The sequence below is a fragment of the Cnephaeus nilssonii genome (genome assembly GCF_951640355.1).
Source record: "Cnephaeus nilssonii genome assembly, chromosome: 7".
NCBI classification, from domain to species: domain Eukaryota; kingdom Metazoa; phylum Chordata; class Mammalia; order Chiroptera; family Vespertilionidae; genus Cnephaeus; species Cnephaeus nilssonii.
In genome coordinates, this window is record NC_137078.1 from 28,758,838 (window position 1) to 28,784,453 (window position 25,616).

General features: G+C 38.1%; 1 protein-coding gene across 5 annotated transcripts in view; it reads left to right on the forward strand.

The window, feature by feature from the left end:
* Window positions 1–25,616, forward strand: part of CDKAL1 (CDKAL1 threonylcarbamoyladenosine tRNA methylthiotransferase) — a gene marked incomplete at its 5' end in the record, with an annotated part of 659,036 nt that overhangs the window by 392,574 nt on the left and 240,846 nt on the right. For all 5 annotated transcript variants that reach the window (XM_079776595.1, XM_079776597.1, XM_079776596.1 and 2 more), the window contains one exon: window positions 6,393–6,559. In XM_079776595.1, coding sequence (XP_079632721.1) covers window positions 6,393–6,559 — 167 coding nt within the window. The remainder of the gene's footprint in view (window positions 1–6,392; window positions 6,560–25,616) is intronic.

A 25,616-nucleotide genomic window follows, 5' to 3' on the forward strand; every position in this document is an offset into this window, starting at 1 on the left:
TGAATGAATGAATGATGTTTCCTTTGTATTAGGACAACCAAGCTATATTTATGATGCACCTTCCAACTGAACATGAGAATATAATGTAAAAGTTAAAAACTGTATTTGCTGTTTAAATACTTGCAATGATAATGTACAAGTTTTATGTTCAAAGTCAAATTTCCCTAATTGGAACTAAGATTTTCAGGTCCTATTTGACTGTAGATTTGGTGGAGTTCACTTTTGAGAAAGATTTTTAGGATCATAAAGTGTTAGTCATTAATTAAAGTCATGTGTTCTTTTAATATTTAAGTTCTATTTGTTCTTCATTCTGTAGTTGAGTTCAATGGCTCAAACAATGCAAAAACCTTTGCTTCTTTAGTTTCCTTTTCCCTCTAAACTATTCTATAACTCTCTAAGTTAGTCTTGGAATCTAGATAAATTACTATAATCACCATGATCAGCAATATTTATCTTTACTGAGGAAAAAGCTCTGCGTCGCAAGTTTCCAGCTATTTACTTTTTTCTTCTTCCTACATCCTTTTGTATCTGTAATGCTGGGTCTGTTAGAAGTTGATCTTGTTGTGATTTTTTTTAAAGACAAAATATCATCTCTTCCCGCATCCTGCTGAAACATCAGAGGGCCCATTCATAGACACTGTTGTCTGTATTTCTCCCATGTATGGAACAAACACACTGTGGTATTCAGGATAATCTGCCTCATTGAGGCTTATTGCAGATTTTGGACACTGGAGAATCAGATACCTTGTTTCCAGAAAGAGTGCCTTTCTTTTGTGGTGTTTGTTTTGTTTTCCATTATTTCCAAATTCTTGTAGAAGCATAGAAATAAACAATATTCTTCCTAATTATGACCTTTCAAAAGAAATAATTTAAACAGGTTGTTTTTGTTTAGTTACAACATTATCAATTATGCCAACAAGTTTGTTTCTTTGTATCACTATAATCACAGATGTCAGATGCTCTGGAAATTCTGTCTCCTTTTTAACTCTTGTTATTAAAGCAATAAAAGGATAATTTTAAAGTTTAATTATTTTATGAGTGATTGATCTTTCTGAATTTATCTGTAATTGGGAAGTCTTACTTCTAAATAAAACGACTTGTATTAATTTGCTGTGTTCTCCAGCTACTCCTGTAGGGTAACTTTTACATTAATCTGTGCAGAAGTTAAAGGAGACCATGCAACACACCTTGCAACATTCAAGCTGCATTTCCATATTGTCCAAAGAAAATTCATTTTCTCATTGCCTAATAGGATTACTTCCTCATTGCCTAAGTGAATTGCACAAGGAAACAAAATTGAGTCAATCTGACTACAGTGAAAGTGTTGTGCAAAGATAGTCAAGAACAGTAATTATGTTGTGATTATGGGTGAGAATGTTCTTAATCTTAGAAGATATATGCACTGATTTATTTAGATTTAAAGTGCTATCATGTCTGCAACTAATTCTCAAAGGGTTCAGTTGGGAAGAACATACAAAATACCATGTGCTTGTGCGTGTGGAGAGATTGAGTGCTCACAAATGTGACAAAATGCTATACATGAGTCTGAGTGAAGGAGTGATGGTTATTCATGTTGGATTCTTGAAACTTTCCTCTAAATTCAACATTGTTCAAAAGAAAACATTAGAGTAAAAAATAATTTGGGTCACTAATAATTCTTTTAAGTTTGTAAAAATAGTATAAACATGACATATTTGAAGAATTAGGTAATGAATAATTATCTAATATGGTGGCCTATTAATTGGGTTTTCATCAGTTATATATCATTGTTATATATTTATAAGATATCCCTAGTTGGTCCACTTAAGAGACAATCTTTAATAAAATTGTCATTTAAATCCTTTTTTATCTGACAGGAAAACATAAAACTCTTGATGTCTAGTAATAGGATTAGAAGGGACCATTGTCTAATTTGCTATTAAATAAATAAGCTAAATAACTAGAAGATGCCTATAAATAGATATTATTACTTAGAAACATCTCCATTGAATAAATTTTCATGACCTTTGAAGTGTTTAAACAGAGGGTCATATTTATTTATGAATTTTCTAAGATTATTTTTAAGAAGAATGAGCCTATAAAAATCTAGTTAATATGCACTGTGACCCTTTAAAAAAAGCATCAGAAATTAAGATCTGAAAATTTAATGCACATGCATAAATATAACATAATGTATGTTTAACTTATATTCCTTATTGGCCTGTGAAGAAAATGGAGCATAAAGGCTGGACTGGGGTGGTAATAGGTGGAATTGAGAGGAGGAAGGGGAGGGCAGGGGGGGCGGGCAGAGCAGAAGACAGGAGAAGGGGGGCAACACATCTTCTGAGGAAGAACGGTTTAGCAGATTTGGGGGTGTTTTTCTTTATTATGTTTATTTGATTTAATTTTCTTGCCATCTAGTGTTCTTTAATGATTGATCCCACTAATTATAGTTTACAGTTTTCATATTTGTGTAGTCTTTATTTTTAGACTCTACTCATGATGAAACATTTGCAGCAACATATTATGGTGGAAATTTTTCACCATGATAGAGCAAGAGCTACTAGAGAAATATCACTCCTTGGACCAGATGAAATCAATCTTTACCAGTATTTTAATTTATTGCAATAAAACTCATACACAGGAAAATTATAGTGAATCATGATCTTTTGAAATTGAGTTTTGGCAAAGTTTGATTTTTCAAAAAGGATTTTCTTTGTTGTGAGACTATTTTGTTGAGAAAATTATATTTTTATGTCTCCTACTTTTCCATCCTCTGTCATCTCAAATTACTATGGAACAAAGATCAGAATCCAGCTGTTGAGGTTGTTCTCTGTTCAGGGGGAAATAGCAATGTGTTTCAACTCTAGGTTGATCAGTAAATTCATGGGTAAAATGATAACTGATCCTAATAAGTAAGCTTTTTAAAGGTTTTTGTGTTGTTGTTTTTTACCTTGCAAGATGCATTTCATTTCTTCATAGTATTTGCTTTTCTTTTACCAAAATTAACAAAACAAAAGGATAAAAGATCAGATGAACCTAAGGTTCCTTAGAAGTCAGAGACTGAACAATTTAAGAAAAATGAACAAAACTCAGGCAGATGAACAATTTTAGGAAAAAGTAAAATTTCCCCTTGGATGCTTTAAAAGCTAATTTTTGTCTCCCACTTTTTCCAGCCATTACTTTCTCTTTTTTTGCATATATTTATTTTTACAGACATGGGAGGTTTTACTGGGCATTCACTTCTCTTATCTCAGTTCTTCCTGCTTGCTTCTCTTTTTCATTTCCATGTGTTTGTTTTTCTGACATGTATTAATCAAAGTCCACATTATACTTCAGACAGGGCCTATCTCATTGGGGCTGACGTCATATCCACTTCCAGCTCACCCTTCATTTTGGTTTCTAAGGCTGTGTTCTTCAATACCCACCCCCTCCACCACCTCCATCAGTGATGTATGTGAAGTCCCCAGGATGTCTGTCACTGTCCCCTTGCCAGCTCCTGGATAACAGCCAATCTTAGATCACAGAAGTTTAATGATGAATCCATATCTGTCATGAGCTGGAATTGCTGCAGGGCACATAGTAGGTAACGGCCTAATAAATGTCTGATGGATGAATAAAGAAATGAATGTGCAAAGGAATAGAGCTCATAACTGAAGTCCTTAAGGAATGAAGCTGTTTAGGCAAGCACTTCTGTCCACAGTATAGCCAATTAAGTGTGCAGATAGAAGCATGCATGTGTCCCCATATCCATTAGTGATTACAGACTCCAGCCTTCGGTTTCCCTGGTGAATTCATATGCAAGCTGACCTGACAGGAACTGCTTGCCCTGTGAGTAATCACAAGACTTCCCAGGGAAAAGGATGTCAGATGGGGTTCCATATTTAGCTTCACCTTTAGTGTGAAATGACTCTCTCTATCCTAAGTATTTGAGGGATCAGCTCTCATTAGCATTCATGCTTGAAATATAACCTTACAAAATCTGTACTCTCTCACATTGATTAAGAGCAAAATCATCTTTGACAAATTTTTGGATTGAATTGGCCAGGCACAATTCTCCCTGAGTCCACGGGTTTCACATTTTGCACACGTTCTCCCATTTCATTGTGTTTTAAGCCAGGTTGCTATTATATAGAGCACTTTAGCAGCCTTGATCTTGGAGACATCAAGACCATTATTCCTGTTGTTGCTGATTTAGTGTTACAGCTGCTTCCTCTTTATGTGATTTAATTTGAAGTTTCAGCCCACCAGGGGGCTATTGGTCCCCACCTATGCAGCTTGAGAGCTGGCTGCTATTTCTGCTTGGATGTTATTTCCATTCCTATTCATAGTGATTTTCCCCCTTCTATATTCATCTAGCAACAGCAAGGCACTGTTCCAGGAACTTGCTCTCTCTACATAAGGCGTAACGTGGAACCATTTGGATGGAAAAATTATAAATTAAAATTATTCTGTTCATTTTAAAATATTCATATTGTGTTGCTCAAATGCCAGTAACTGGAAAATCATGGATAATGTCCTGTTTTTATAACCTCTTTCAGAGTGTTTTAAAATCTGTTTATGTTGTTACTTAGCCATCTCTTTTCCTGGAGTGGATTTTGTGATAAGATTTAAAAGAAAAATGGTTGTATGAGTCCAGTGTCTGATGGCATATGTAAAATTAAAATAAAGATGATGCCACTAATTGCAATCCGTTTTTTTTTTTTAATAGAACAGTATTTACTCCATGGACAAAGAATATTTATAAAATTATAAGACTACACAGGGAACCTATACACATGTTAGACTGTTTCTTCTGAGGATACATTTTCTTTATTATATGAGTAAAACTAAACAAAGGTGTATTACTTTCTGGAACTATGTATTTAATTTAATTTAAGAAAACCCATATATTCATAACACAACTGCTTTTCAAATACTAAAAACATCTCCAACTTTTTAAATGGAGCTTTTTTGTTTTTGTTGTTATATCCTGTTTTCTGTGATAGTTGTTTCTTTAATTTCAGGAAACGAAAATCCTATTTCTATCCTTGTATTTCCTGTGTTGTTTAGGTATGGGTGAGGATGTGCATGTCTCAAAAAGACAAGTGGGGAAAAGGTAACATGTTTTTGTGTGGGTTGGCTAGTTTTTTGATTAATAACTACATCTCTTATTCAAAAGGAAAGAATAGTGATTGGAGATCTTAACTTCATGTATGTTTCTCCCTCTGTGGAACACATTAAGGAGAGGGAAGTTCTTTGCTTTTTGCTCCCATATTCTATTAGTTTTCAGTTTATATTCACATAAAAGCCATATGTTTTATTTGTTGTCTTTCTTGGCTAGGAATATTTAATGTATTTTTGAAACTCTTCTGTTCCATCAACTAAAGATGATTTAAAATTATAGTTTTAAGATTCTTTCCAGAAACGTATACTTCTGGTTGAGGCTGTGGTCTTTCTTTGTGTGCCTTGTATATGTGTTGAGGTTCTTCAGCAGCAACAAATCACTTGAGCGTGAACACATTTCACAGGCCCATTTTATTGTTTGTTGAGACTTGTGAATCATTTGGCCTTTTCAAATAGGCTAATCCTTTAATTGAATGTGCATTCAGAAACATTCTGTGTGCCATGCAAACCTGGGTAACTCTTGCTAACTCTGTTTTATTCATTTTAATTAATAGTAGGTTATCCAAAAGCATTTCCTTTCGATTTTTAGAAGGAAGTTATTGTAGGCTGTGTTATTTGAAGTCAGGATTGTTTACAACAACAACAGCAACAAAACATGTAGACATTTTCCTGAGGTCTGATGGATGGGAAATAGGATGCAAACTGTCAGTAAGCAGGTTTCCTAACACAAATACTTATACAGCAACCAACTTCTTTGAACAAAGCCCTGCATTCTGTTCTTAATTGACTAAAGAAGTCAAATTAGAATAGTTACTACAGGAGAAATGGATGCCTCATAATTAATAATTTGTGAGCTAAACCTTAACCACACTTGACATTTTTCCTTGGGCTGGTGACAGGCTGATTAGTGAGGTAACTGCTGATAGTACCTATTCTGTAGAGCGACTGTTCAGTTCTGGGGCTTCTGTTGTTCAATAAAGTAGGTTTTCTCTGTGATGGGACTGCAGCCTTAGTCTTGATCAAAGTGCTTTGGAGGAAACAGGGTTGAACTGATTGGCTGTGAATGTTAATCACTCCATAGGACGCACTGATAATTTACAGCATTGTTGTAACTCTCTGGTGTTCATAAAATGAACTTAATAACCCAGTGCTGCCATGGGATAAGCTGCTTTTTTTTTCCTGCAACTGAATACCCAGACTGCCTGCATAATAATGCTGAGAAGTAGTGCATTAAAAAGAGTGAGCAGCTGTATGATGAAGGAAACAGCTCTGCAACAGATTTGTTCATTATCTCCTTTGATTCACAGAGGGTGTTTGCGAGATATGGTTGACCAGTGAAGACACAGGGGCTTATGGCAGAGATATTGGCACTGATCTCCCCACACTGCTGTGGAAGCTGGTTGAAGTGATTCCTGAGGGAGCAATGCTGAGGCTGGGCATGACAAATCCGCCCTATATTTTAGAGCATCTGGAGGTAAGGAAAAGCACCCCATTTCCATGCCGACACCGACAAAAACCAACCCAGACAGTGTGGCCGCCTCGGCATTATCACATGAGCTTCATTTAAAACCACTTTCACATTTTTTGTGTGTGTGGTCCCACGTTACCAAGGATGAATGGAGAATGTCAAGTCCCCTTCTTTGTCAGTCTGCACATCTTGTTTTGCTTCTTCCCCGTTAATTACTGTTGCCTGGCTTTTCCAGCACTTGTCACAGGCCTTTGTTTCTTTTTCGCAGCCCTTCAGTTTTCCATTGCATAAATTTGCCTCAATTCCTCCATTTAGAACCCTTGTCTAGTTTAGGGCTGCTAATACATTGCATTAATTTTGCAGCTAACAGGGAACCTCACATTGCCTATGTTACGACTGTTAGCCCCGTCAGTACGGATACTGTACTGTAAGTCTGAGGGTGTTAGGAATTTCATCCCTTTGTCAGGAGACAGTTTGGAGTGAGTAGCATCAAAGAGACATGGAGTTGGTAGTCTTCCATTTGCTTCTCTTATAATCACTGTGAAAAAGGGATTTGTAATAAAGTGAGATACCTGGTTTCATTTTTATACCTTCATGGATCAGGATGCCTCCCTTCAAGTATCTTACCGTCAAACGAGAAAACTGGACATGTGCACAAGTAGCTGTGGTTCCTGATGACAAATGCCACAATACATGAGCAATTAATATGTACAGGAAGCAGTCATTTAAATGAAAAGGCACATGCTAGGATCCATGACTAATATAGTGAATAAAATAATTATTTTAGGCCTAAATTTAATAATTGCTGTTGGAAAGTCATGTGCAAAGTATAAACACAAGTCACATATTTTTAATCAGTTGTGTTCTTTGCAGTTAGTTTATGCAGAAAAATAACATTCCCCCAATTTAAAAGCTAGTGTAGTTGCTGAAATTTAATGCATAAATGCAAATGAATATTCAAAGATTGTTTCTGTTGATTTGATTTGAGACCTATACTTGTTAAGGTTGTTGCTGAAAAGCCTCTCTAATATCAACAGCGGATTTTAGATATTCTGAAAACAGAGTTGCTAGCAACCTGATTGTTAATTATAAATCGTCATGAAGAAATTTAGCAATTTTAGTTTTGCTGTTTACATTTTCCTAGCCAGGTTTTTTAATAAAGGTATGCAATTTATATGTTAACTTTGGTACTTTGGACAATGTAGGGCAAATATAATTTGCTATTTACAAATTAGTTACAGGCATGTCAATTTTTACTTAACTTTCTGATTCAACACTTGAAAAATCAAGTGATTATCTGTAAGAATCAAATATGCTGAGACTACTGCAGTCTTGCTATGTTTTCAGTAGATATGAAACATGCTTCATGAAAACCAGGACATGAACTAGATCTGTGGTGGAAAGGAAGGGAATTAAGCCCTGTAACTACATAGTCAATAAACAGTTCTGTCAAGGATCAAGGGAACCATAGTACTTCATCAGAGAAGTTGAGGTAAGGAGTAAACACAGGGGGAAATGGTTTATTGGCTCTGAGATGACTAACCAAATACCTCTTGGAGTAAATCCAGCACTTTAATTAATTGCAAGATTGCAGAAACCGACAGCATATTTATAGCTCAGCACCTAAAGTAGTGCTAGTTGTTGACCTCTGGATAGATGCTCCAGGAGAGTGTCTAAAAAATCAACAGAAGATGATAACTGCAGCCTTACATTTTACCTGGAAAAATACCAGATGTTTAATTCATAGACTGTGGTTAGAATGATCAGCTCTGATTGCCGTGACGTTACCCTTTTTAAATTCTTGCTGTAAGATATTTATAACGTTGGCCTTTCCTCCTATGTTGTCATTTGCCTGGGTTAAGGGCCTTGTCATATCAATCTCTGCTTCTACCCCACCCAGAAATGGATCAATAAATGAGTGAATAAACGAAAGAACAAAAGAAGAGCCTTCTTCATAAAATAAATTGTGAGGCCTTAACCTTCTGGCCAGAAGAGGTAACAGAAGATGGCAAAGTAAATGAGCTTCAAGGGTGAAAGTTTGTCCCAAAGAAAGCCACCCATTCTTGTGTACTTTATAAGCAGTTCCGTGTGCCACAACTAGGGAGAAAGCTATCCAAAGGAGACAAATGAAAATGAAACAAGCGAAGCTGCCCACAAATTAAAGACCCACACCACTGGGAAGTCAGAGCTTTGAGGAAACCTCCCCACCTTGGTGTTCTCCTCCTCGGAGTGGAAGAGCCCAGAGTTTCCCATGTTCACAGGCACATTCTACCTGATGGGGCAGGTCACCAATCGCCAGAGGCTTCACCGGCTCCCCATCAAGCAAGGGCATTAGGGAAGGGAGCCCAGCCTGATGAACCTGGCCTTGCACCGCCAATACATTATATTTCCCCGTTTTCCTCTTGCTGAGCTTAGACCACTCTAAAGAAATTACCCGGCTTATCTAAAGAGCGCTGAAGAGAGTTCACCAATAAGAAAAAAAAAAAAAAAAAGGAGACAAGATGAAAACAAAACAAAAAAATAACACCAGTGAGTGACAGGTGGTGATTATGTTGACCTGTAGGGAAGAAGGAACCCACTTTTGAAATAACTACTGGTGCTTTAATGCCCTTACAGGGAGGCTTCCTTGAGAATTACATTGGTGTTTCTGGAAGATACTTCAATCTCAGACGTTAATTATAGGGCACTTCACTGGGCTGTTTTCCTGCTTCATTCTGTTCCCTTCCCATTCACCTGACGCTTGAGATGTTTTTTAAACCCTTTTACCAGCTTACTTTTTTTTTTTTATTGAACAGTTTAAAGGTGTAATCATTTAAAGAAAAATACCAGTTTCTATCACCATTTAAGAGTAGTGTGGAAAAAATAGATCTATTGATAATACACATTGTTACATCTTTATAGGAACAGAAAATGCATACTATAGTTATATGCATATTATAGGATGCACTTTTAAGGTTTTATCAAGAATTTAATATTATATGTGGCATATTATATAGTAGGTATTGAATGAATGTGTAGTGAATAAATGGAAGGGAGGGAGAATTCTTAATCCCTAACAGGCAGGCAAGTAGTCAAGTGTCAGGAACATCTACAAAACCTATTGTTAACATATCACTGTGTGTAACAACATGGGATTCATTTTAAATGACTACATAGCTGACAAAGATATCGCAAGTATGCATGGAAAACTCCCTGGAATTGAAGAGACATAATAATGAGCTTATGCAACACTAAATTTAGGTATAAAGTAGAAACAATCTATATATATAAAAGCCTAAGCAACCATTAGACTGTTTGACCTTTCAACCGGTAGCTATGACGCGCACTGACCACCAGGGGGCAGACGCTCAATGCACAGGCATGGAAACATGGAACAAACTGATGAATCTCAGAGGGAAGGGGGGCAGGGGCAGGGCAGGAAGAGATTAACCAAAGATCTTATATGCATACTAGAGGCCCGGATCCATGCACTGGTGCGGTCCCTCAGCCTGGCCTGTGCCCTCTCACAATCTGGGACCCCTCTGGGGATGTTGGAGGGCCAGTTTCACCCGATCCCTGCAGGTCAGGCCAAGGGACCCACCAGTGCACAAATTCATGCACCGGGCCTCTAGTAGGTAAAATAATAGATTAAAATAGTTTGCCTCATCTTAAAGCCTGTAATGCCTCTCTATTACCCACGGGCTAAACGTAAGCTCTTTAGCATGAAATCCAGGTCCTTAGGATGCTTCTTCCATCATATCTCAGCTCTCCTCCCTTTAGTACCCTGATGATGCCTCGTGTGTGTGTGTGTGTGTGTGTGTGTGTGTGTGTGTGGTGGTTGTTGTTTTTTTTGCCATTTTTTACTCCTGAAAGTTTTACTTCAAATTTTTCTCTTTCCATACTTACCACATGTTAACAGTTGGTAATAATGTGTTAATCAGATATACTAATAATTGCCATTATGTGTTTAGGCTAATATAATTGTCATTTAGTGGCAAATAAGAGATATTTTCCCTGTGTGTTTGCCTTCCTAATAATAGCACTCAAGGTAAAAACCCTGGCATACTTTTCTTCAATGATCTCTGACCTTTTAGAAAGTAGATGGCTTATGAATTTGACTGCTCTTGAAATGACGTTGCTTAGTTTTTCCCACCCAGTTGTAGGCAGCGCATAGCTGAGGTTTAATTCAGACTGATCACAATACACGTGAAATCAACAAGGTGTGATGAGGCCAGTGACAGTGATACATGGCTATTGCTACCGGGGCACCAGACTTCACTAGTAACTTTCTTTAAGACTGAACAACAACAATAATAATAATATCAGTACAATATATTGAGTGCTTATTATTATTAAGAAACCATGTCGATTGATTTACACACAATATCTTTTTCCCTTCTTATAATAAACTAGCTGCAGAGATATTATCCTCATTTTGTTAAGAAGCCATGTCTTAGAAAGCTTTAATAATTGACCAAATTACATAACTAGGTAGCAGCTGAATTGTTTCTAATCTTGTCTGCCTCTAAAATGTTTTCTATTACACCACTTCTTCCATGAAGCCTTCCCAGATGCTCCCAGGTTCCTTTTCTGCTTTTTCACTCTGTCCCAGATATCCCTGCTGCACTCCTCATGGGGTGCCGTGATCACTTACTTACATGTACATTCAACAAAACTGGTCATTTTGGGGAGAGGCTGTCTTGTTCATCTCCGCATTTCAGTGCCTGTGATAATGTGCACTTACTAAATGCATATTAAATGATGCGGTAGCTCTAACTTTAGTTGTTTCTTGACTGCATGCTTTTATAGTTTGAAGTATCCTCATATCTGTGCCAATAATCTAGTTTGGGAGGAATTTGTGGATGGTTGTCGTAAGTGTTTCTTAATTATGAGTCACATTTCTGTGACTAAGGGATGCGTTTTATTTGCTCTGCTAAAATATCAGTGGTAGATATTATCTTTCAGACTACCTAGAGCAGCTGAGATCATTGTATGATTATCGAAGTTGTAGGTTATCTAGTCCCTTAGCTTCTTTATTGCTCTGCTTCTTAGTGTTCACTGCTTTCTATAAGCTCCTTCAGAAAAGTCAGCAGTGAATGATCAAGGAGGATAAATGAAAACCAGGTTACTTGTCTTGCTTTTAGTTGTTTGGATTGGATAGTAGGAAAAAGATAGTGAAACTGTTGACCAGTAAGGCTTATGGGAAGTATCTGAGGATTTTATTTCTCTAAGCTATTCTGATTTTCCCTGTGTTGTGAATAATTAAAAATAGCTGTTATCTCCCTTTAAGATTCCAGTATGTCTTAAATTCTTGTCAGAGCTTCAGTGTGTATGAACAAACAGGTACACAGAAATAAGTTGCTTAATCTGGAGCACAAATGCTAGTTATTAAGGACTTTTACTTCAAATTATGAATAAAGCAAATTATTTATTTTTAAATTTATATTACCCTGTAAAATATGGTTGAAAAATATTGACACTTATATTTGCATTGACCCCAACTGGTGTGGCTCATTTGGTTGAGCATCGTCCCATGCACCCAGAGATCCAGGTTTGATGCCAGGTCTGGATACATGCCCTAGTTGTGGGCTCAATTCCCAGTAGGGGGCATACAGGAGGCAGCCAATTGATGTTTCTTTCTTTGATGTTGCTCTCTCTCCCTCTCCCTTCCTCTCTCTGAAGTTCATAAAAACATATTAAAAACATTCACATTAGTATTATACTATATTTTATTTAGCGTGAATTAAAATATATAGTTTTCTACAAGATTTATATTAAGTATATTTATACTATATATGTGTGTGTGTGTGTGTGTGTGTGTGTGTGTGTGTGTGTTATATAAGGTTAATCATAAATAGTGATATTTTAAATGTTCCATCTGTTTTTGGTTGAGCAGTCTTATAATAACTACAACAAATCAGTTTCTCACTAGCCTTGATTTTTGTATGTTTACTTCTAGTTAATTGACCTTATACTCTAACCTAAGTGTATATTTAGCGAAATTAATTTATCGGGCAAAAGACAACAATATCTGTCAAGGACTTTTGCTGCATGGTAATTTATGATCATTAATAGTATGTTTGGCTTGGCAGACCTAAAAAATGCCTCATAGTTTTAAAATAAGAACAAACTCTGTCCCTGCTGTGCTTATGTTTCATCAAAGCAATATAGCATTTCCAAACTGAAGTCAGTGGTTCACATGGGGTCTTTCATTTTTCCCCTTAAGGTTTATACTTTCCAGAATAATAGTAAAATATGCAAACCGATTTTGTATTGTTGTATACAAACTATTTCCCCCCTTTGATGCAAAGAAGGAAATGCTAGATGATTTATGTTGAGCAAGGAAATGGAAAGGAAAAATGCTTTATTTCTTCCGTCCACATATAGCTTTTGGGATATGTCAGTGTGTGTTTTGATCATACTGTTGGCACTGGGTTTCTTGCTGATTATAATCATTAGCACTTTACTTCATTCTTAACCTGGCATTTATGAATTGATTTCAAGAGATCAGTGAACCTCTGAAACTGGAAACCAAAGTTTGTGCCTATCTGAAAATTTGGGGGGAGAAAACCTTCATCAGATATTAAAAGGATATCCATATCCATAATAAAAAGTTTATTAGGCTTAACTGGGAACCTAATTCTGACATCTGGGAGCAGCTCCTCTGGAAGCGAACCTAAGGATGGAAGCAATGCCCAGCCCTGTTTGTCCAATGACTTGACTATTTGTGATAAAAGATGAAATTAACATGCTGCTCTTCATAAGCATGCTTGCAGCTCCAGCCCCCATTCCAACTCTGCAGTCTGTTCGCTCCTTCGATCCTTACTTGTTCAGCCCCAACCCTAGCTTTGCTCAAAAAGCCTAAGCTTTTCTTGAACTCAGCAGCCCTCAGAAAAATTTACAAAGTTTATTGCTTCTTTTTTCTTTTCTAATTGAATTTATTGGGATGACCTTACAGGTTTCAAGTGTACAACACAATGAAACATCATCTGTGTACTGCATCGTGCACCCATCACCCTAAGCAAAGTCTTTCTGTCCCCATTTTGCTCCCTTTGTCCACCTCCACCCAGGCCCCACCCCTTTCCCCTCTAGCTGTCACCACCCTGTTGTCTGTGTCTGTGTGTTATGTATACATGTTTCTTGGCTAATTCCTTCACCTTCTTTCATCCAGCCACCCAACCCCCATACCCTTTGAAAGCTGTCGGTCTGTTCCATGTATCCATGCCTCTGTTTCTACTTTGTCAGTTTATTTTGTTCATTAGATTCCACATATAAGTGAGATCATATGTCATTTGTCTCTCTCTGACTTATTGCTTCTTATTTCTGAGCCTCAAAGCCTCCTGATTACATGCAGGCCAGAGGACCCAGAAAAAAAATCATAAACAGACTCGATCTCAAGAGATTACTCGTTGTTGCTGCCCTCACAGACACAGTCTCAGCTTCATCAGGAACTTTATTTTTAGCATCCCAGATATGTTTTCAGGGTAAATGAACTATTTTGTGGATTAATGGGTCTCATGTTGAACTTACTGGGTACCTCTGTCTTCCTGGGGAGCACAATGGAAAACGCCTTTTAAAAAATATTTTTATATGACCATCAATAATTTATACAGGGACCTACCCTGTGGGCTTCACTGTGCTCTCAGTTCCAATTTCTAAATTACTAACTAGCATCCATGGGAGTCTAGACCCCGTGTAAGAATATAAATGGTTAAATCACCTTTGGTTATCATAGAGTATGTTAGTCCACTTTGTGGTAAAAACTGTCTGAATTTCTCAATCACTAATATAATTTTTTTCTCTTGCCATTGACCTAAGTTATTGAATATTGCTCACGAAATCCAGTGACATATGGATATTCATTCCTAAAAGAGATGGTCATTTTTTCTGAGAGGAAAAGCACAGAGAGATAAAACATGTGTCAAGATGATGAGTGAAAAAGACTCTGCAAATGCTTTATAAAGAACCTGATGTCAGTCCGGCCAGTATGGCTCAGTGTTGAGCATCGACCTATGAACCAGGAGGTCACAATTTAATTCTTGGTCAGGGCACATGCCCAAGTTATGGGTTTGATCCCTGGGGGGAGGGATGAGGGGTGTGTGTGTGCAGGAGGCAGCCGATCGATGATTCTCTCTCATAATTGATGTTTCTATCTCTCCTCCCTTCCTCTCTGAAATCAGTAAAAAATATATAAAGAAACTGACGTCATAGTCAAATATCTGGAGCCATGTCTCTCTGTGTATATATTTTTTAACAAAGCAGAACGAACATACACACACACACACACACACACACACGTATGTAATTCTAATGTAATTCAAGAATACTTGAGAAGTCTGGAAATTTACATATCCCAACTGTGGCATACAAATATTCCTATTTCATCTTTTAGAAGTTTAGGGTACATTTCTGTTTATAAAGGAGGGCATTAGATATGTATGTGGTTTAATTTTCATCTTAAAGGCATCTCACATTGCCATTCCCCTGAATCCTTAATTTTTTTACAGGAGTGACTGAGAAGGTTTCGTGTCACCTGTCAAAATTAGTGTAGTTCAAACTCCACAGCATACCAGCTGTGGGTTTTATCTTTCTTATTAATTTAGGAAGTCAGTTCTGCTCAAGCCATTGAAAAGCTGCCTTTGACTTTCCTTCATAAGCACAGAGGATGGCCAACACATGAGGCAATCAGCATCGTTTCCTTTACACTTTTCTTCTGATTCTAGGATCGTTTCTGTATTGATTTCTTTGCTCTGATAGCCTATGAAGGGTTACCTGAGGCACTTGCTAATTCAGCACTTAGTAAAATGAAATTCTCATATTTTATATCAGGTCCGTAATGGAATTTTCAGGTGATTCATGGTGTAGAACAGAAAGGTTGGTAATGAAGTTAATGGTTCAAAGAATAGTTGAGGTACATTCTGCATGTTTTTCAGAAAGTAAAGTGCAGTTTCTTAGTTTGCTTCTATTCATTTCTAACCTTCTAAATTGTTTGCTGTTCTCAGGTACAATGTGCATCTGTCTTTTCCCCCACATCTTCCCTTGCCTATCATAAAATAATCCACTGAAGATGTTAAGCTTTCAAAATTCAAGTTCAGAATTCTTTAATGTCATTTAACAGGAAATAATAGTTGTATCCTAAATTGGAAACATAAATGTTTTAAAATATTGTTAAAAACTCCTTTATTTGCATGTGTTGTTGAAGAATTATTGAATAGAATATAATGGGCATGAATGGACCATGTATACTAAATCTTTTTTAAAAATTTTAATTTATTGATTTTAAAGACAGAGAGAAAAGTTGAGAGAGAGAGAGAGAGAAATGACGATTTGTTGTTTACTTATTTATGCATCCATTGGTTGATTCTTGTATGTGCCCTGACCAGAGATCTAACTTGCAACCTTGGCATATTGGAATGACATTCTAACCAAACGAGCTACCCTGCCAAGGCCTGAAAATCATTGTTAGATCAGAAGGTGCTACATGTGGGGCAGAGAAAAGTGAGCTGTTAAGAGTAATGTTGAAAATTCTCCAATTACTCATTATTTGGGGGTGGGGTAGGGGATGGAAATCCTATTCTCTTTCTTTTTATAACATGTATTTGTATGTGTATGTTTTTAAAAACACTGTAAAAAGTTTGCTACATTTAAAGCATTGTTTGATTAGAGAAAATATTGTGGATAAGTCTGTCTCTAATATATGGCAACAAATAATTAACTTTTAGAGTTACATGTTAAAATATATAAAAGTAAGTTTTATAGCAACTGTTTTTATATAGTGTCATATGGAACATCAGCCTACATTTTGATCAATTGAAATTTCAGACATTAATCTTTTAATTGATTTGTTACTATATTTTCAGCCTTCATTTTTTTCTACCTCTACAGATCCTAGTTACTTTTGTTTCTTTATTCCTCTATCACTGCCTCTATATTAGTTTCCTCAGGTGGCTCTAACAAAGTACCGCAAACCGAGTGGCTTAAAATAACAAACAGAAATTTATTCTTTCACAGTTTTGGAGACCAGAGGTCCAAAATCACACCGTTGGCTAGGGAAGTTCCTTTCTTGAGGCTCTGAGGAGAACCTGTTCAATTTTTATCTCCTAGCTTCTGATGGTGGCTGGCAATCTTTGGCATTCTTTGCTGGTGGACACATCACTGCAATCTCTGTTTTAGTTTTCATATTTTGTTGCTATTTTTTTTTGTTTTGTTTTGTTTTTTTTGTTTTTCTGTCTCTGTGTCCAAAATTTCTCTTCTTATAAGTATATGAATAATTGGATTGGATTAGGGCCCACCCTAATTCAGCATGACCTCATTTAAACTTTATTACATCTACAAAGACCCTATTTCAAAATAATACTATTTTTTTGAAATATCAAAGATTTTGCATGTTTGGTTCTAGACATCCCAATAAAGCAAGTATCACATTAAGGTGAGACGTACTCTTTTTGCTGGTGAAGGGTCTTGCCTTCAATTTATTAAAAAAAAAAAAAAAAAAAAAGTCAACTTCTGAGGTCTAAAAAAGCAAAGACCAATAAAATGAGGTATGTCTGTATGTTATCCCACTGCCTTCTGGCCTCTCTGATTTCTGATGAAAAATCAACTGTTGATCTTATTGAGGACACATGATATACTGCTTCTCTCTTGCTGCTATCAGGATTTTTTTCTTTGTCTTGCAACAGTTTGATTGTGAAATGTCTAGAGGTAGAACTCTTTGAGTTTATCCTACGTAGAGTCCGTAGAGCTTCTAGGATGTGTGTAGATTAATGTTTTTCTTTATATTTGTGAGTTTTGGCTATTCTTCAAATATTTTTTCTGCCTTTTTTTTCCCTTTCCTTCTGGAATACACATTATGTGTATGTTGTTATACTTTATGGTGTCCCACAGCTCTCTGATATACTGTTCATTTTTATTCATTCTTTTTTATTTCTGTTCCTCAGACCAAGTAACCTCAATTGACCTGCCTTCAAGTTTGTTTACTTTCTTCTTCCAGCCTACATCTTTTGCTCAGCCCATCTAGTGAATTTTTAAATTTTAATTCTTGTACTTTTTATACTGGAATTATCTGGTTATTTTCTAATTTCTCTCTCATTGATATTCTTTATTGGATGAGGCATCATATTCATGCTTTCCTTTAATTCTTTAAGCATGGTTTTCTTTATTTCTTTGAACATATTTAAAAAGACGACTTAAAGATGTTGTCGAATCAGTCCAATATCTGAACTTTTGCCATGACAGTTTCTATTGACCTCGTTTTATAATTTTTTGTTGAAAACTAGACCACTGAATATACATTTGAACATAACATGGCAGCTCTGGAAATCAGATACTTCTCTCTCTTTAGGATTTTGTTTGTTGTTTAATCAGTGACTTTTCTTAATTCAGTAAAATCTGTAGTCTTTGTTATGTATGGCCAGTGAAGTCTTTACACAAATAGCTTAGTGGTCAGCTAATGATGGGACAGAGATTTCCTTAAATGTCTGGAACCAATAGGTTTCTCAGTCTTTGCCCTAGGCACATATTGGAGCATGCCTTTACTGCTCAGCCAGGTTGCTTACACTCTATCCTTACCTTCACTCCCTGCTTGTTTAGGTTTAGCCAGAGGTGAAAGCCAAGGGCCCAGGTCTTTACACAGCATGTGTACAACCTGGACATACACACAGCCCTAAGTATACACAAGGCCTTCTAGATTTCCAGAAATATGGCTGTGTTTTTCAAAGCCCCCTCTGGACATCACATTCCTTAGCTTTTCTCTGTAAGCTTTTTGTTTGCTTATTATTTGCCCTGTTATTCATAGCCTGAGGCAGCCATGATGTTAAACAATTACAGCTGATTATTTTTGACAATTACTCCTGGGGAAAAGGCTGCTCTCATTGGGTGCCAGGTCAAGTTAAACAAGCAAGCCCATGTGTGAAGTCTTGCATGGAACCAGGTCAAATAATGCCAGTTTTCTGAGAAAGGGGCCTAGAGGGAGCGCCAACCCTCTTCTGCCCCCTCCAGTGGCTGCCAGGTTGTTGATTTTCACCATAATTGGAAGCTGTTGGTTTTCAAGGCTACCAGAGAACTGGGGAGTGAAGGTGAGAAAAGGGCAGGTTTCAAATGATACAGAGTCCACTGTCCTTAGATTCCTCCATTTTAAAAAATGCTCTCCAGATTGCTGCAAGCCTTTAGTTAATATTCAGAGTTCTGAAAAAAATTGATTCTAACCATTTTTGTCACTGACCTCATTGCTCTTATGGAGGAGAAGATTTTCTGAGATCTTTATTCTGCCATTCCTGCTGAAGCTAGTAAATATTATTTTTTAAAATTGGATTTTTTAGAAAGAGAGGAAGAGAGAGAGAGAGAGAGAGAGAGAGAGAGAGAGAGAGATTGACTGATTGTACAGGGGATCAAGCCCGCAACCCAGGCATGTGTCCTGACCAGGAATCAAACCAGCAACCTTTTGGTACCCGGGGTGATGCCCAACCAACCGAGTCACACCAGCCAGGACAGTAAAGATTATCTATGCCTTGAAATGAGCTGCCTCTATATGTCAGGCCATTAGTGTGGGGTTGAGTCAGTTTTCTTGCTGAATTTTTGTGTTCCATGTCAAAGGTGCCATCAGTCACTTATGGGCCATCTGCCCTCATAAAGCTTTTGAGGAAGAGCTCATGTCATTAGCAGAGATGGACAGCAAAAGATCACTATTAATTGAGTTTCTCAGTGACCTGTAGCAAACATCACCCTCACAGAAAGCACAGATATTTATGGACTAAAATGTATGCCTCATTAGATACTCAAAGCTCTGGGCACCACATAGAAGATAATAGTTGCCTCCCTGTGTTTTTTAACTGGTTTTGAAAATTCAAAACCATATTAAATATTATTTTGTCATTTCTATTCTGATAGATAATTCAACTTCCCTGATTACTATCTTTTATGTTGGTGAAGCTGCTATTGGTCTCAGATCATAAAAATGCTTGTTTTCTTAATAGATGATATCCCCATTACTGTGCTGTGTTCTATCACCGGTACAGTCTTTGTATATCAGTAGATTAGGCATTTGTTAATCAGGAAGTGGGTGTTTGCCGTTGATGCTGCTTTACTAAATTAAAAAGATACCAAACTTGCAATTAATAGTTATAAACTCTAAAATTTGCATTAAACTACTTAAAAATATTGTTATTGCAAGAATATTTAATTCCTGGAATTAAAGAGTCATTTCAAATTCTGCAGTAAATTTGTTTTATTATCATGAAAGAAATACAGATTTTAAAGTGCTTCAGTTTTATTACCAGCATTTTTGTTAAAAATATCTTTATGGTGTTTTTATTTGTTATCCTTCTAACTGTGAGTCATGAAGTGCTCACAGAAATAAAAGACCCGTGTCTGAATCAGTTTTGTCATTAATCTGGCAAATTTTTTGACTCATGATCATTCCCTCCACATCTGAGATTTTCTGAAAAGGGAGCATCATTTTGAAGGGATTGAGCTGAACCAGATAGATTTTAAATTTTCCATTTGAACTCTAATTCTGAGCCTTTTAAAATCTTTCCAAACTCATTTTACTTGATGTGACTTAGAACTTAAAAGAAAAAAACACACATTTCAAAAAATTGTTGTGCCATTTCACGATCTGGTATTTGGTGTAAACTCTTACATTGACAGTTGTTGTATCACATTATATATCCCTGTGTCAGAGAGTCCTGGAACAGAAAGGCTTTCTATTTTTATTGGGAGCACAGGGAATCATTTGCTTGACTTGCATCTTCTACCCAGCACTTGAGAGAAACACATTTCTTTTGGAAATCATGGCCCTCCCCACTTGCAAATGCTTTTCATATTGTAAATAAGGCAGCATAACAGTGAAATTTACAGAAAACCACTTCACAAAGATCTCTCCGTTGTTCCAGGAATGATTGTTCAGCATATAGACTCTTCTTGCTTCCCAAACATGGCTCTGGAGAGCAATTGGAGAACATGCTGGTGGCTGACTCCAGGAGGCCTCAAACACATCCCTGTAGCATCGCCCTCCATCATTCCGGGTGTGGTGCACTCTCTTTGCCTTTGTAAATCTCCTCGGCACCCGCTACTCTTTCTTTGTGTACTCTCAGTTTTATCAGTGGAAGCCACTCAGTTTCTTGCGTCTCTCCTTCTCAGAGTCCTTACTATATCTGGAAAGAAGTTTACAAAATAAAGCAGGATAAACAATAACTTGCTTCTGTTCCTCTTGCTCTTACCAGGCCTCTAGTAAGATATTAATTTAAGATTTTGTCTTAGCCTGGAATAGAGTAACATTGTTAGGATAATGAAGTAATATATGTAGAATGCTTAGAATAGTACCTGGCACATAGGAGGTGCTCAGTGGTTACTAGCTGTTATTAATGTTATTATATAAGGATTTTGGAATTTTATATAAACTGCATCATATGAACCTAGCCTACTTTCACTTCCATTTATTTCCTCACTTTCGGGTACATTATATCAATGAGTTAATAAATGGATCTCAGTGTGGTATATCTTATGGGCCTCTTTTGTCTTAAGAAAGCATTCTTGATTTTAGAATTTTAAAAAGAGTTATAAAAACAGAACTGGGCATTTCTGGTTGTCAGAGCCATTTAAAAAAAAATTTTTTTTGTTAGTTTAAGAGAGGAGGGGAGAAGGAAAGAGAGAATCATTGACCGGCTGCCTCCTGCACATCCCCTACAGGGATTGACCCGGCAACAATGGCATGTGCCCTGACTGGGAATCAAACTGTGACCTCCTGGTTCAGTCTTGTGTGAGAGCCAGGGCCTATTTTGTTGTTATTAATCCTCACCCGAGGATATTTTTCCATTGATTTTTAGAGTGGAAGAAATGGGGAGATACAGAGAGAGAATAACATCAATGTGAGAGAGACACATTGATTGGTTGCCTCCCGCACAAGCCCTGACTGGGGCTGAGTATCAAGCCTGCAACTGAGGTTTGAGCCCTTGACTGGAATCAAACCCGTGACCCTTCAGTCCGTGGGCCAATGCTCTATCCACTGAGACAAACTGGCTCAGGCAAGGGCCATTTTTTGTATAGTCTCTGTTGTATTGCTGATTTGTGTGGGACACTGGACAAATTTTCACATTTCTCTGTGTTTTGATGTTTTCAGATATGAATACGGGCAGCATAATAGCAGTTACCCTTAACAAAGAATAATGTATCAAGAATGCTTTATCCTATATAATAAAGAGGTAATATGCAAATGGACCATCACTCCAACATACAAGATGGTCCCCCCGTGTGGTCAAAGATGGCCGCCCCCATGTGGACACAAGATGGCCTGCAGGGGAGGGCAGTTGTGGGCGATCAGGTCAGCAGGGGAGGACAGTTGCGGGGGACCAGGCCTGCAGGGGAGGGCAGTTGGGTGCAATCAGGCTGGCAAGGGAGGGAAGTTAGGGGTGACTGGGCCAGCAGGGGAGGGGAGTTGGGGGCTATCAGGCTGGCAAAGGAGGGAAGTTAGGGGTGACCGGGCCAGCAGGGGAGGGCAGTTGCGGGGGGACCAGGCCGGCAGGGGAGGGCAGTTGAGGGCAACCAGGTCTGCAGGGGAGGGCAGTTGGTGGCAACCAGGCCTGCAGGGGAGGGTTGTTGGGGGTGACCAGGTCGGCAGGGGAGCAGTTAGGCATTGATCAGACTGGCAGGGGAGTGGTTAGGGGGTGATCAGGCTGGCAGGCAGAAGCGGTTAGGTGTAATCAGGCAGGCAGGCGAGCGGTTGGGAGCCAGCAGTCCTGGATTGTGAGAGGGACATTCCTCGAGGGGTCCCAGATTGGAGAGGGTGCAGGTTGGGCTGAGGGACACCCCCCCTTGCACGAATTTCATGCACCGGGCCTCTAGTAAGATATTAATTTAAGATTTTGTCTTAGCCTGGAATAGAGTAACATTGTTAGGATAATGAAGTAATATATGTAGAATGCTTAGAATAGTACCTGGCACATAGGAGGTGCTCAGTGGTTACTAGCTGTTATTAATGTTATTATATAAGGATTTTGGAATCCTACCTAATAAAATAGTAATATGCAAATTGACTGCACCTTCGCTACGCCCAAGCCACGCCCACCAGCCAAATCCACCCCCACCAGCCAATCAGGGCGAGTATGCAAATTACCCAACAAAGATGGCGGTTACTCTGCATACGCTGAGGGAGGGAGGAGTGAAGACTGAAGACAACTTAGAAGGAAGAGGGAGGAAAAGTGGAAAGCAAGGTGGCTGCCAGAGGGAAAGCCCAGGCAGGGTGGGGCGGGGCGGAGTGGGACAGAGCAGGGTGGAGCGGGGCGGGCGGCAGCGGTGCGTGGGTGCAGGCGCGGCGGCTGCAACGGCTGCGGCAGCGGCAGCGCATGCAGCCGCAGCCGCCGCTTGCAGGATTCTTCCTGCAAATGGGCTACTAGTTTTATATAAACTGCATCATATCTGAAAGTACAGAATATGTTTTTTTATTTCCCCATGCGAAGGTGTCTTTTGGTTAGAGCTTTCCACCCTTTACATATTTTCTCATCACAAATCTCATGATTAATAGAGCAACCTGAAGTCCTGACTCCTCATAGGGAAGGAGAAAGCTATCTAGTGAGGGCGTGAAGTGGATCTCATGGTGGAAGTGAGACTTTCCAAGGCTGTCAGGGGAGGGGGGCACACAGGCAACTAGTGACTGTGGGTAGAGCTGGAGGTAGTCAGTGTTCACCCGGGCCTCTGCTGTCTCTGCTGTAGTGCTGCCGTCTTGTCTTTTGCCCAACAGAATGTCTATGACAGTCATCCACTTTGTTCTGTGTATTGGGAATTCACTTCTTTCTGTTGTTGTGAAATGCTCCATCATGTGAATATACTACCATTTGTTCAGCCATTCTCCTGGTGACCATTAGGATGATCTCCAAATTTCAATTATTATGAGGAAAGCTTATGTGAACATTATCATGTGTGTCCTTTTGTGGACATGTATAGTCATTTCTCTGGGGTATATACTTAGGAGTGGATTGCTGGGCCATAGTGTAGGCATATGTCTGGCTTTAATAAAATGTCAGTCTTGTGTGAGAGTTGCCACTATTCTCTTAAATAGACTTTTGAATGTGAAGTAGTAACCTTCAACAGATGACCCAGTTATAATATTCTCCCGAGAAAGAGAAGTGTTTGGGATTGATAGTGAGTCAGTTTTTCCAATGGGTAGTTGATGTAATGGCTATTCAAGAGAATAAAAGAGTTCAGAATATAAAGGTTTTATTTATGTTAGATGTGTTTATATGATGGTAGATTGAATAACTGAACCACATATTCTGTTACAATGCATTCTGGTATAATTTAGATAACTCTGTAAGGAAAATATTTTATTATAAATTCTTATGTGTTGTGTTTAAGAGGGCATTGTTCTGTAAATCTGAAGACCTGGGTTCTAACCCTAATTCTATATAACTGTGACCTGGGGTGAGTCATGTGGTCCTTCTAAATCTTTGTCTTTGTGTGAACCGAGCAGTGGTGGGAGGGGAGTTTAATCTGTATTTCTCTTAGGTTCTTTCCAAGTTTTTCTTCTGTGATTTTTTTAAGAAGGCACTTAAAGTTAATTAATATGTCTTATTTCCTTACATATCTAATTAATAAATTAATAACCTAATAAATTAATTTCTTGCAAAGAAAAATAAGTAGTTACAGATTCAAAGACATGAAGTGAGTCTAAATTTTAAACTACTGATACAGTATAAGATTTACTAAACCAAAAATGTTACGTTCTTAAAAAATAAAATACTAAAACTTCACTGGCAACTACTTTGGTTTTGTAATGTATCACAGATGTGGTTACTCTGCCACTACGTAATCAAAATCCTAAAGGACATTCCACATATAATGTTGCAAAGGTTCAACTTTGGACTGGATTTTGTAGTCAGCTTGAAACAAATTCATCCAGTTTGTGGCTCTTCAGATCCTGCACTGATTCAGAGTTTCACATGTGGCTGGTGTTTTTCTTACAGTTATTAGTAGGTGCCACAGTGTAGGAAAAAGGGCAATCAGCTGTTTCTGTTATGATTAAAGGTAGAAGTTTCCTTTCGCAGCCTTGCCATTTCAAAATCTGATTCCTTTATTACATCCAGATGGGACTACAGGAGGCCTTATATTGTATTTCTTCTTACTGCAGAATATATAATTTTATCTGGTAATGCAAAATGCTTTGTGAAAATATAAACAGGAAATAGATGTTAGTTACTAGTTTTATTACTGAGTGATGAAATATAGTATACTCGAGGCTCAGTGCACGAACTCGTGCACCAGTGGTGTCACTCAGCCTGTCCCATGGGATCGGGCCCTCCGACATCCCCCGAGGGGTCCCAGATTGTGAGAGGGCGCAGGCCAGGCCAAGGGACCCCACCAGTGCACAATCAGGGCCAGGGAGGGACACGGAAGGTTGGCCATGGCCAGCTGGGGAGGGGCCGCGGGAGGGCTCCAGGGCTTGTCTGGCCTGTCTCGTTCAGTCCTGATTGGCCCGACCCCAGCAGCAAGCTAACCTACTGGTTGGAGCGTCTGCCCCCTGGTGGTCAGTGCACGTCATAGCAACTGGTCGACTTCTGTCCTCTGGTGGTCACTGCATGTCATAGCGAGCGGTTGAGTGACCTTAGCATATCATTAGCATATTACACTTTGATTGGTTGAACGGCTGACCAGTGGACTGGACACTTAGCATATTAGGCTTTTATTATATAGGATTCTTTTTGAAGTAGTCAGTGGGGGTTTTTCTGTCATGTTACACATTTTAGTCTTCATTAAAAAATTAAAGTGAGTGTAATCATTTTATTATAGGTTGTTGTTGTAGAGACAAAAGTGAATGTAATCATTTTATTATTGGTTGTTGTTTAGAAAATCTTATTTGGGCAGGAAGCCTAAGATAAGTTTAGGGACTAGATTACCATAGTGTTTGAGCAATATCCTTCACTCCTCAACTAATTTGCTTTGTTATATACTCTCCTAGTACTATCTTGTTTATCTTAAGGGTTTTGATTTTAGGCTACTATAATTTAGGAGTACGCATAATTAGTCTTTCATATTTACAAATGATGACAAATTATTTTGGTTAATCTTTCATTAAAAATTTTCTTGTATAAAATGT